Source organism: Gadus chalcogrammus, chromosome 11, assembly GCF_026213295.1.
Source record: "Gadus chalcogrammus isolate NIFS_2021 chromosome 11, NIFS_Gcha_1.0, whole genome shotgun sequence".
Classification (NCBI taxonomy): domain Eukaryota; kingdom Metazoa; phylum Chordata; class Actinopteri; order Gadiformes; family Gadidae; genus Gadus; species Gadus chalcogrammus.
The window spans coordinates 4431500-4444289 of record NC_079422.1 but is presented as its reverse complement, the minus strand read 5'-3'; the positions used below and the strand labels follow the sequence as shown (position 1 = coordinate 4444289).

General features: G+C 42.1%; 1 protein-coding gene across 5 annotated transcripts; it reads left to right on the top strand.

Annotated features, from left to right (window-relative positions):
• Nucleotides 1-114: 114 nt before the first annotated feature.
• Nucleotides 115-11810, top strand: LOC130392267 (acyl-CoA-binding protein homolog). 5 transcript variants are annotated; one of them, XM_056602746.1, is made up of 18 exons: nucleotides 115-230; nucleotides 807-924; nucleotides 1046-1108; nucleotides 3278-3402; nucleotides 3479-3660; nucleotides 3757-3881; nucleotides 7831-7939; nucleotides 8055-8148; nucleotides 8256-8381; nucleotides 8487-8588; nucleotides 8671-8754; nucleotides 8862-8969; nucleotides 9056-9186; nucleotides 9276-9399; nucleotides 9548-9626; nucleotides 9869-9962; nucleotides 10800-10919; nucleotides 11134-11807. In XM_056602746.1, exons 1-18 carry the CDS (start codon nucleotides 219-221, stop codon nucleotides 11252-11254), a joined length of 1917 nt encoding a protein of 638 aa, XP_056458721.1. In that variant the 5' UTR covers nucleotides 115-218; the 3' UTR covers nucleotides 11255-11807. The 5 variants fall into 5 exon arrangements, with proteins under 5 accessions (XP_056458721.1, XP_056458720.1, XP_056458717.1 ...); XM_056602742.1 differs by lacking the exons at nucleotides 115-230; nucleotides 807-924; nucleotides 1046-1108 and adding exons at nucleotides 2183-2304; nucleotides 2507-2625 and having other exon boundaries at nucleotides 11134-11810; XM_056602743.1 differs by lacking the exons at nucleotides 115-230; nucleotides 807-924; nucleotides 1046-1108 and adding exons at nucleotides 2193-2304; nucleotides 2507-2625 and having other exon boundaries at nucleotides 10800-10927; nucleotides 11134-11214.
• The last annotated feature ends 980 nt before the right edge of the window (nucleotides 11811-12790 follow it).

Genomic DNA, 12790 nt, shown 5'->3' with positions numbered 1-12790 from the left:
TGTACATTATTAGTTCTTATATGTCAATATGTTTCTCTATGCTGCATTGTTCCGTAAGATGAATGACAACCAATGAACGGGAGAGAGGACTCTCTTGTCCCGCCCCCTTTTTCTCGAACCACACTGAGAGACAGCTCCAGTCATGTTACCGCTGCAGGAACTGGAGACTGGAGGCTGTAGGGTCCTGTGGTGAACAGCATTAAGAATCAGGAAAGAACATGTCTCAACAGGTAGGCTAGGTCCATGATATTTAGCTCATGCGGAGTTGAACTGTAGCAATCTGTAGTTTATCTGTAGGCTCGTTTCGACATTAACCTGTAGTAACGTTAGTATCAATTGGCCAACGTGATGGCTAAGCACTGCAATGGGTGTGTTACGATGAGATCAACAAAAATGGGCATCTAACAAGCAAAGGATCAAAGTAACAAATATCTGGCGATGAGATGATTATGCAATACACCTGTCTCAAATTGCAGATGGAGAATTATTTATTAATTATTGCTTGCAGGCAGAATGTGTTACAATATGAATGATATGATAGTATCGATTTGTTTGCAGTCATTGTATACTTGAAAAAGCTTCAGAATACACAGTAAAGTTACCATAATATAATACATTATATTGTAGGATACCAATTTTATTGGATTAAGGACTACTAATGCATATTGTACGTCAATATACTCTAAAATATGCACTCCAGCACATGGAATGTGCAAAAACATGAAGTAAATCTTTATGCACACGTACTTGTTACTAAATATGCCATGGGTCAGTCACCAACGTGTCTCAATCCTTCCCTTAATAAGGCTGAATTTGAGAAGATAGCAGAGGATGTGAAGAAGATGAAGACCAGGCCTTCAGACCTGCAGCTGTTGGACTTGTATGGCTTTTATAAACAAGCTGTCGTGGGAGACATCAACATTGGTATGCCTTCATATGCAGGACATTAATGGGATGTAAAATTAGAGTGTTATCATGTTAACATTTTGTAAAGCTAATTTACTTGTCTGATAAACTGTATCTATTTCTCATATTTTTTTACAAGATAAACCTGGGATGACTGATATGAAAGGAAAAGCAAAGTGGGAGTATTGGAACACAAGGAAAGGTATACTAAAACGCTTTACATTTCTAATGGCTTGCATTTCGGACACATCAAAATGGCCGGCAAAGGGATAAAAAGTTATGCTTAAACCATGAATCTGTATTGTTGCTGCAGTTATGATAATCATGGCCAAGGGTTTATTCAAATGAGGGAGATATTTAACAGAAATAAATGATGTTGGTTCTTGTTTTTGACTTCTATCTACATTTATACACACTCTTTCAGGAATGTCAAAGGAAGATGCCATGTCTTCCTACATCGCACTGGCAAAGGAATTAATCCAAAAACATGGGATGTGAGATTAGTAAAAAAAACATGCTAAACCACGACTGTTATATACATGGTACGTCATAACCCATACTACAAAGCCGCTATCCTATGTTGTGTTAACATAAATGTGTGATCACTGCATTTCACCAAAACAAATATGATGCAATTTTTTTTCAATTTGGTTTTCTTAATGGTTTTATTTGTTTGCAAAGAATGACTAATTTAACAATATGCTATTTAAATGATGAACTAACTTGTTCAAATGTTACAAAATAAACATTTGAACATTTCCTACTTTTCTTTGTTTACTTTTGTGTTCAGACATTATTGTATTGGAAGTTATTGTCTGACGTGTGTGTGTGTGTGTGTGTGTGTGTGTGTGTGTGTGTGTGTGTGTGTGTGTGTGTGTGTGTGTGTGTGTGTGTGTGTGTGTGTGTGTGTGTGTGTGTGTGTGTGTGTGTGTGTGTCTTTAGAAATTTTAGATCAGATATTTTTCTCATTGAGTTATAGCTGCAGTAGGTTATATTGCACGTTTAAGTAGAACTGTCTTAATCTTACACAGTGCACCCAATATTGTTGGAACAACATTTGCATTCATTCTTCATCTATCCCTATGCGTATTTGAATGGGGAATATTTATGTTACACAATATGGCCTGTTAAGCCATATCTCAGTCTCAGTCTCTGCAATGTATGCATATTTAAAATAACTTCCTATCCTCAAATGCCTCACGGGAAGGAAAGTGCAAAAAAAAACTGCTAATAGAAATAACAGAGGATATAGCAGACATGCGCAATAACGCCATCCGGGAACCTTCCGGGAAACAAACTGCAGTCTGCGCAGAGGGCATATTGCGCACAACAACCTATATGTAAACAACCAGAACTAAAATAACTGATAAGATCATCGTTAATGTGCAATCTAGAGGGGTGAGTTGAACCTCTCAACTAAACCAATGTAAAAAATGTGACCGAGTTTAACTTAAGGTTTTATGGAACTGATCCGTACAATTAGGATTGTGCATTTACATTTGTGGCGTTTCTTTTATATAGCCTACTAAATACTTGTAATAAAAACTAAATAAATAATTAACTCAACCCAAAACTTGCTCGTCCCTACAACACTTTAAAGAGAGATGACGAATGAATTATCAGATCCTCTGCAAGAGCGGACCTTTCAGTACCAGGACAGCCTCCCTCCACTCCCGGTCCCCTCGCTGGAAGGGAGTCTGTCCAAGTACCTGGATGCAGGTGAGGAAGAAGAGACCGTGTTTTATCGTCCTGTTTGTGCTCTAAATGTTTATATTGACAAAATCTGGTGGGGGAATGCGATGTTAATGTACTAGATCCAAGAGTTGTATTTATCAAATCCCAGTAAAGCACAGGCTAGGTTACAATATAAAATATAGAATATTGGCATGTCAAGTGGTTGTGTACATATTTATGCATACATAATAAAGGAAACCCAGATTGGTAATTTGATTACCAGTGAATGTGCTGTTGAGTTGAAGTACATAATAAGCAGGTGTGTGGTCATTTAGGTAATGATTCACTGCTGAATGAGAAGCTTCATGGCCTGGGGGTGCGAACCCTTTATGAGTCTGGATGATCCACTGGCGTCTGCCAGAGGGCAGCATTGCTAACAGTCAATAACCTGGTAGGGTGTAGACATTGTTGTTGCTTTTCTATTGCTTTTCTATTAGCGTATGTAAATTTAACTTTTGCCTATTCTGAATGATTTACGCTGAACTTCAGCTCCACAAAGGATTAACGGAACTTATGGTTTCAGTGTTAAGCAAAGGTTTCTGAGTGGTTACACCTGGAGGAGCTGGAACACCAGGGCCCTTACTACCATGATATGGCTGCCGGAGCACTCATTCTGGAGGGTTTGTTTTCTCCTCAGTGCGTCCATTTGCAACCGAGCAGGAGTACGAGGCTACAGTGGAGAATGTCAGGAGCTTCCAAGAGGGCGTTGGTCAAGTCCTGCAGCAGAAACTACTCCACAGAGCGAGCACCAGGAGGAACTGGGTGAGGGCTCGTCCACATGTGGTCACTGGTTGGGTTAGTTAATGTGGTGCGTTTATCAAGAGTCCCTTCCCTCCAGCTGGAGGAGTGGTGGTTGAACACGGCCTACCTGGAGCTCCGGACCCCCTCTCAGCTCAACGTCAACTTTGGAGGACCGGCCCCCTACCTGGAGCACTGCTGGCCCCCTGCTGAGGGAACTCAGCTACAGAGGATCAGTGTTGGCCTGTGGTACACTCTGCAATACTGGGACCTGATCCGCACGTAAGAACACAGATATCGCGGATCAAAGGGGTGTTTGCTCTGTGCCTGATGGTGCAGGGGCTGAATGAGATGGATGGTCTTCATGTTTGTTGTTAGGGAGAGGATGACTCCTCATAAGGCTGGCCGATCAGGGCTGGACATGGACCAGTACCGCATGCTGTTCTGCACCTGTAAGGTACCTGGAGTCACCAAGGATACCATCCTCAACTACTTTAAAACAGGTAACATTCCTGCTTTAATGATTTTAATCAATGTGTTGGTCCAAATCACTATCTTTCACTCTACAAACAAGTAAAACGCTCCATCCTGCAGAAATAGTATAATCGTGCACTTTATTTTAAACTTTCAAAACCAAAGTTACAAGGTGCTACACAAAATACAATACGATGCAATGTAGGTGCAAACATAGCAAAATTGTTCCACAGACCATTAACAAACAGAAAATAAAATGAAAACGGGGATTTCCAGAAGTTGTCATACATAGAGAAATAAAACCAAAATATAAATGATAGTCTTTATGATTCATAATATCATCCGAGGCGCACATAGCTTTTGGCCGTGATATTAGATATAATATTAGATAAATAAATACTCATATAATATTATTATTATGTCATATTATATGATTTAGATATAGAGCTCCAGGAGTTCGCAAACGGCAACAATCCCTTCTCCATGCTGTGGTTCAGTCTGACAGCTCATTGGTCAATGGGCAGCAGCTCATTTGCAACAGAGCTACAGACACCAGCAACAGCGCATTCACAAGGGACTGAAAAAGAGGGGAATAGCGGCAGGCGAGATTCTTTTTCCTAAAAGCTATTTCCCGCAAACAGCTTCAAAAACATGTTTTCTAGAACTCAAATACTATGTTTACTTGTTAGGAAAACACCATAATATGTCTCCTTTAAAGCATTTGACTATATATCTTCATAAATAAACTCATACATACTGCACTGACTGTGCTGATCTGATACTAAGGGGGAGTTTGTTCCACTGCGTCAAAGCATGATCATGTTTGTTTTAAGCCTTGACCCTGGAACTGTTAACCACTTTTGATTCTCTGATTAGAATAAATGTCGAGGCGTTCTGAAATGTTAGGTGGAGCCTCACTCTTTTAGGTATCTGAAAGTTATCAACTCTCTTGAATTTAATTATATACTGGATGGGGAGCAAGTGTTATCAGCCAGGACTAGAGGGATGTGTCCCCTACATCCAGTGTTATCAGCCAGGGCTAGAGGGATGTGTCCCCTACATCCAGTGTTATCAGCCAGGACTAGAGGGATGTGTCCCCTACATCCAGTGTAATCAGCCAGAGCTAGAGGGATGTGTTCCCTACATCCAGTGTAATCAGCCAGGACTAGAGGGATGTGTCCCCTACATCCAGTGTTATCAGGCAGAGCTAGAGGGATGTGTCCCCTACATCCAGTGTAATCAGCCAGGACTAGAGGGATGTGTCCCCTACATCCAGTGTAATCAGCCAGGACTAGAGGGATGTGTCCCCTACATCCAGTGTAATCAGCCAGAGCTAGAGGGATGTGTCCCCTACATCCAGTGTAATCAGCCAGAGCTAGAGGGATGTGTTCCCTACATCCAGTGTAATCAGCCAGGACTAGAGGGATGTGTTCCCTACATCCAGTGTTATCAGCCAGGACTAGAGGGATGTGTCCCCTACATCCAGTGTAATCATCCAGAGCTAGAGGGATGTGTTCCCTACATCCAGTGTAATCAGCCAGGGCTAGAGGAATGTGTCCCCTACATCCAGTGTAATCAGCCAGAGCTAGAGGGATGTGTCCCCTACATCCAGTGTTATCAGCCAGAGCTAGAGGGATGTGTCCCCTACATCCAGTGTAATCAGCCAGGACTAGAGGGATGTGTCCCCTACATCCAGTGTAATCAGCCAGGACTAGAGGGATGTGTCCCCTACATCCAGTGTAATCAGCCCGGACTAGAGGGATGTGTCCCCTACATCCAGTGTAATCAGCCAGAGCTTGAGGGATGTGTCCCCTACATCCAGTGTAATCAGCCAGAGCTAGAGGGATGTGTTCCCTACATCCAGTATAATCAGCCAGGACTAGAGGGATGTGTTCCCTACGTCCAGTGTAATCAGCCAGGACTAGAGGGATGTGTCCCCTACATCTAGTGCTGTGAGGAGTCGTACTGCGTGTTCTGGAACGACTGTAAACAGGCAACTGCTGCATCGTTAGGTAAGTCAGTCAGTACGTTTACATGCACAGCTTAATCCGATTAAAGCCATAGTTTGACTATGCACCTCAATCGGATAACTGCAATTGTCCGAGCAAACATGGCAGTGAGAAAATCGATTCATTGGCCAACGAATTTCATACCCCGGTACGATAGGTGGCGCTGTACCCATTGCAAGTAGCGGTAATAGAGCCACCGGTTGACCTCTTTACGTCACTAGCAATAAGAAACTCAGGCGGCATTCGAGAAAGAAGTTTTCAGTAGACAGCTGTCAGTTCACTTCGGGTCAGTGTAATTTCTCTGACGCTCCACTGTTCTGACCTCTCGGTCGTATGCAGACTCCTACGGCAGCGGCGGAGCAACTCTTCCGGGCGTCCGCATACGGCAACAATCCCTTTCTCCTCCATGTCGCGTTTCAATCTGGACTTCAGAGAGTCATAGCCAAAGTTCCTTTCCCCCAATTCCTTCTCCAGCATGGCCAAGATTACGCCCCACTATGAGTCTTTACTTGTTGCTGAACTATCAGAGTCGGAGAACCCGACGCAGTCCCTAAGATTCATAATATCAGAGAATATCCACGTCAGTTCGGCCGCGGTGCAATGAATGAATAAACATAGAATAAACAAGAAAAAAACATTTATTTTGACAGATGTGCCCAAAGTTACTACTTTACAACCCAGTTGATGACCAACATTTAGAAAGATGTACTCTTAATTCAGCCTAGGGTGAAAAATCGAAGTGTTAAACCTTTCCTGCGGTCGGCTCCCAGACTGTAGTCGGGGAGCACAGGAGAGACGTTCCCTCCAGGGCCGATGTTCTCTCGGGGGTAACACCCCTCACTTTGACCGGCAGTGGGTCTGCTTATAGGTCGGAATGAAGCGGCCACCGATTCTTGACAGGCTGGGTACTTTATTCGTAATTCCACTAATTTTACAGTACTCGTTTGCACAGACACAACCGGACTCGTTCATTCACTAAACTGAAGCGCAACCGCTCACTCTACTCGCTCATCCACTCACTCGCTGAAGTCACTCACACACACACTGCCATTCTCGCACATACACATACGCTACTCTCTTAACAGAAGCGTAGTGTGTACTCAATGCATGTTGATGATGATACACTTCTTATAGGGGCTAACTTCATTGGCACGACACCAGCTTCCTCCATCTTCTTCGCCACCTTTTTAAATAAATCGCCGTTTCTCGTTTTCCGACGGCGACAACAACACGACTATCGTCTCCTTATACTTCCAGCTCACGGCCCGGGGAAAAGATCTCGAGCATGCGCAGAACGCAAAATCCTTTTCCAATCGAATTTACCGTATACATGCACGCTTAATTCGACTATCAATCGAATAATCTACAATTACAATTAGGGCATTTAGCAAACGCTTTTATCCAAAGCGACTTACATCGGTTAATACACACATTGACACACCGACGGCAGAGTCAACCATGCAAGGCGACAGCCAGCACGTCAGGAGCAGTTAGAGTTAAGTGTCTTGCTCATGGACACATCAACACTCAGCTAGGAGGAGCTGGGGATCGAACTAGCAACCTTTCAGTTACGAGACAACTGCTCTACCTCCTGAGCTAAACCGACCCAATCTAGGGGCCTTGATCTGACTCTCACAACCAGATTCGATTTTAGTCAGACTAAGGTGTATGCATGCATCTTAATAATCCAATCATAGTTGGACTAAGCCCATTTTCTTGAGTGTCATGTAAACGCACTGAGAAATGAGTTGCCGTAGTCCAGGCAGGAGGAAATATGGATGTTGTTTCAACTATGTTTTTTGGGAGCCTTGATTTGACGAAGCGGTAATTGAGCGATGTGCCCTGCTTAGGGTATTAGTGCCTATTGGTAATATGGGCATGAGTAGGAAGAGGTCCAGCAGTAAGTGTGATCGTTCACAAGGGGGTGAATGTTAGTGTGACTAGCATTTACTCTGGGATATTCTTCCAGAGAGTGAGGGCCCCTGTCCCTCCCATGTTGTGGTGCTGCGTCGTGGAAGAATCTTTACTTTTGATGCTCTTCATGATGGAAAGATTCTAAGTCCTCCAGAGCTGCTCAGGTTTCACACGCCCTCACACACACGCATAAATATTTTGAAGCTTCAGTACCACAAGAAACGTACTTGAATGTACTTTTGCATGTATCTGTATGTTTTTGTGTCCTGTTGTATTTAGGCAGCTGCAGTATGTGACCGAGTGTTGTGAAGGAGGGCCAGAAGGAGATGGGGTCGCTGCCCTCACCTCAGAAGAGAGAACCACTTGGGCCAAGGTAGGCTGTCATGTACCGCATTAGAGGCGTTTGTTAAACCCAACTGTGTAGCCACAAACCTCTCACCATACCTCAGTTATCAAGATCCTTTCTGTCCACCTCCCCAGGCCAGAGAGCATCTGATCAGCCTTGACCCCGTCAACACCAGCATCCTGGAGACCATCCAAAGCAGTCTGTTCGTTGTCTCTCTGGACGAAGCTAAACCCTATGCCACCGCAGAAGACTACACCCCGGTACGTACTTCAGAACCAGATCACTAGAACACTTCCAGTGTATTGTGATGTTGACTGATAAAACCTTTGACAGTATGAGCTTTTATTTTTTTGCTGGCATTTCAGCTGACTTTGGCCGCTCTGGCAGGTGACCCCACCATTCGCTGGGGAGACAAATCGTACAACTCCATTTCATATGCAGATGGAACATTTGGATGCAACTGTGACGTGAGTTTTCATCTCAAAATCTCCTCTTGTAATCTCGCACGCCATTCTTCATAAATTCCCAACCTGTGAAACTCTGTTCCAGCATGCACCCTATGATGGCATGATTATGGTGTCTTTGTCTTACTACATAGACTGCAGACTTAGAGCCTCTGGTGGGAAGTGGAAGGTAAGCCATTCAGCTATGCAGTCTTTTTGGCTTGAAACATTCCATTGCTTGTTTCAAATTCCAAATGGAACTAAATTCCATGGGATTACACATACTTTTCTTACCAGGGTTCAGATATGGTGAGAGACATATCTCTCCCTGAAGAGCTGCTGTTCAGACTGGATGACAGAGTACGACATGATGTCCAACTTGCCAAACAACACTTCCTGGAAACGGTGAGACAGTACGCAACCCTGGTTGTTATAATCACCCATCTAAATGTAATTTACACTGACTAAATCTCATCTGTTTGATTTCCCAGGCAAACAACCTGCAGGTTGTGTGTTGTGCATTCACCTCCTTTGGAAAATACGCCATTAAACAGAGGAAACTCCATCCTGATACCTTTGTTCAGCTGGCAATGCAGTTAGCCTACTACCGAAAGCATGGAAGGTACTGAGCCTAGAACAGGCCCTTCTTGCATCATCATCAACACACATCCTCTGGCCTGTTGGACTCAACTCTTCTCTCCCTTGTTTCAGACCAGGAAGTTGTTATGAGACCGCAATGACTCGCAGGTTCTACCACGGCCGGACGGAGACCATGAGACCCTGCACCCAGGAGGCCGTCCTCTGGTGTCAGGCCATGACCGACCCCACGTGCACTGTGAGTGTGAGTGCGTGTGCGCGTGTGTGCGTGTGCGCGTGTGTGCGTGCGCGCGCGCGCGCGTGTGTGTGTGTGTTAGTTTGTGACAGTAGGATAAGGAATTGAGTATATGTATACATCCTTCATTATTCTTCATCTTAACTCTCAGGAGGATGTGAAGAGGAGAGCTCTGCTGAAGGCGTTCAACAAGCACAACAAACTCATGGCTCTGGCCCAGAACGGAGAAGGTGGGTTTCCTCTTTCTGTGTCATGAGGTTTATCCATGTGTTTTGTCATTATTTTGCCAGAGAAAATGGCAGTAATTAATGGCACTGATTATTTAATTATAATGTTCTTACGGACATTATTAGTCATCTTAATGTGGTTGTTAATTTTTGTTGGGAGGGAAATGATTTATGGCGTTTGCTTTAAACAATATTTATTATCTCGATAGTTTATTACTACTAATTTGAATGGATTATACTTGCAGGTTTTGACAGACATCTGCTGGGCCTGTATCTGGTCGCTAAGGAGGAGGGACTTCCTACTCCACATCTCTTCAGGGATCCACTTTATGCCAAGAGGTGTGGTTACGCCTGCAGTACCTGCTTAACCTATGTTCATTTATGTATTTATTTATAGTTTATTATGCAATTATTCATTGCATCGCATGGTACACAACTTGAAATAAGAAATCCATTGATAATATTTTACATTTGGTTTGAATATGCAGACAATGCAGTTGTTTCCCACGTAAGCAGAATGTATACATATAAAGATACAACCATTGGTTACCCAGAGTACATCCTTTAAGTAGTAAGGGGATGACCACTTTCAACAGGCAGAACCTGGGATGGAAAAGTTTTTCTTATCTAGGCTGACCATTTGAACTCTCTGTCTAGTTACCTTCTATAGTCTGACCATGTGAACTCTTTGTCTAGTTACCTTCTACAGTATACTCTGACAATGTGAACTCTGGGCTTCTTTTGCCATGCTAGAGTCTGATTTGTTGAGGGACAGGGTGAAAAGAAGTTAACGCTACTAAAGTTTCACCTGCTAAACTTAAATTCCAGTAACCTAGCGTTCGATGGAGTTGTCATAGGAAATGCAATGCTGACGTGCATTTCCGAAGTACTTCTCACCATTCTTTTTATGATTAGGCATGTATGAATTCTTCAAAACAATTGGTCCTCTGATGTTTAAGAAATATACATTTAGATTTCTGCATTCACAGCAAAAGGGAAAATGCATGGAGTTAAATCTTATCACTGCCTATTTAAAGTGTGAAGAATTATTTTGAGTTATTGTTAAGGCAGGCAGTTTGTAATTCAGTGTGTATCCTTGCTGCCTCTAGTATTGTCAGCTCGGGGAACCCGGCAGTGTGTGAGAGTGTATGTGTAAGTGTGTCTGTGTCTCCACAGTGGTGGAGGTGGTAACTTTGTGTTATCGTCCAGTCTGGTCGGGTACCAAACGGTTGTTGGTGTTGGGGCTCCAATGGTACTGCATGGATACGGCTGCTTCTATAATATCAGAGATGACAGGTAGGAAGGTACTTTGATAAGTTACCTTAAGTAGCATTTACTGTGCAACTGATGAATATAGATCTTTTTTTATCAAACATTCATATTTTAAGAGTCTGCTTAAAAGGCTGGGCATCATAGCATCTTTGGGGCTTAGTAGGATCTTTGACAAACAATGATTATGTCTGCCATTTTAAAGATTGTAATTTCAATATTAACTCTGCTCTTCTTTCAGGATTGTGATGTCCATCACTGCTTGGAAAGCTGACCCTCAGACGGATGCTGAGTCATTGTTCCAGAACCTGTGTTCCTCTCTGCATGATATTCTGCAGGCAGCCACAACCTCTCAGCTCTAACCTAAAGCACTGAACTGTCAATAGCCTTCTTCAGATCTTTAGGTTAAATTCAAGTTGAATTCAAGTCAAACTAGTTTAATATTGCATAATTATATTGTATTACATTTTACTGCTGCCAAATAGTCCCTTGTGTTGAATAACAATTTTAAAATGTGATGTAAAGTTTTGTAAAGTTCAAATCAGGGATTAGAGCTCTTCCAGTCTTTGAAAAAATATATTTTTTTATTTTTTGGAAGGTGTAGCACTTATTAGAACTTATTGGACCAGAGTAATTGTTTGTTGTGTCTGGAACCACTGCAGTGGAAATATCAGAAGAGGTCACTTTGTTCCTCAGTTGTCAAAAATCAGTATGACTTTTACTGGGAAAGATTGTTCCATTTAAATTATTTTATGAAAGAGTAAAAAAGTTTGATATAAGAACTAGGCCTAGATTTCATTAGTCGTTCAATATTTATACTTTATATCAGTGTAAATAGAAATGGCCCATGATGGAAAAAAGTACAGGTAAGCCGCCGATTATAAAGATGAATAAAGATGGATATTGCTACCAATGTGTCAGATTTCTGCTCCTTTATATGATACACTAAAAGTAACGTGGGGATATTATTGAATATATAAAAGTATTTTGAGGTCAATCCAATAAAAATTGAGGGAGCTATGAAAAAACAAGCAACCATAAGCAACATATTCACACCAATATGAAATATATAAACTTGTTTTATGACATTGCATAAAAAATGGCAGTTATCAAAAATCGAAGTGGAGTGTGTAGGCCTACTGTGTGTTAATGATTGATTAAATATAGGCACCAATTGCTGTTTGTTTTGAAGTGAAAATGAGTAAGCGCTTCTGATCACAATAAAATAATATTTAGTACTGTAATTTAAATGACATTGCAGTCTTACATATTGCTGTATGCACTTTTTAGACAATCCCTACAAATCAGCAGGAAAAGCGCGTCACAGCTTGACATTCAAAGTAGTTTATTTGTTATATCATCAAAGTAGTTTGTGAAACTAGGCCAGATAAGAGTGTGGGATATCAACAAATGTCCAGTCTTTACCACAAGACTAATCTGGAAGGAATCTGTCCTCATTTCAAGACGCTATTGTGTTTTGCAAAGGAAAAAAAGGCAAACGGCAAACTAAATTCACTGGTAGATTCATATATTTAGATTATCTTAACCTTTCGGGACCTTTATACTTTAGCGACAAAATGTAACACTAATGTATACATAATGTAACGAAATAAGGCCACATTTTAGACATGACCGAGACAAGCGTGGATATTAGGGTTATGCTGTAATCCATTTGGATGGTATGCTGGTACGGGCAAGTTGTAAGTTGCAAATCTCCCAGCTTTCTTCGTAGTATCTCGTCGCTTTGAAAGTAGAGCGAGTTCAGTGAGGCCAACCGTACTTCTCGTCAACAAAAATGGCTGCGCCCGTAAACAGATTTATTTTCTTTGTATTTGTATCACGATGGTCATTTTAATGTAGATTTAAAATGCCGCAAAAAAACTGAGAGATGTGCAATT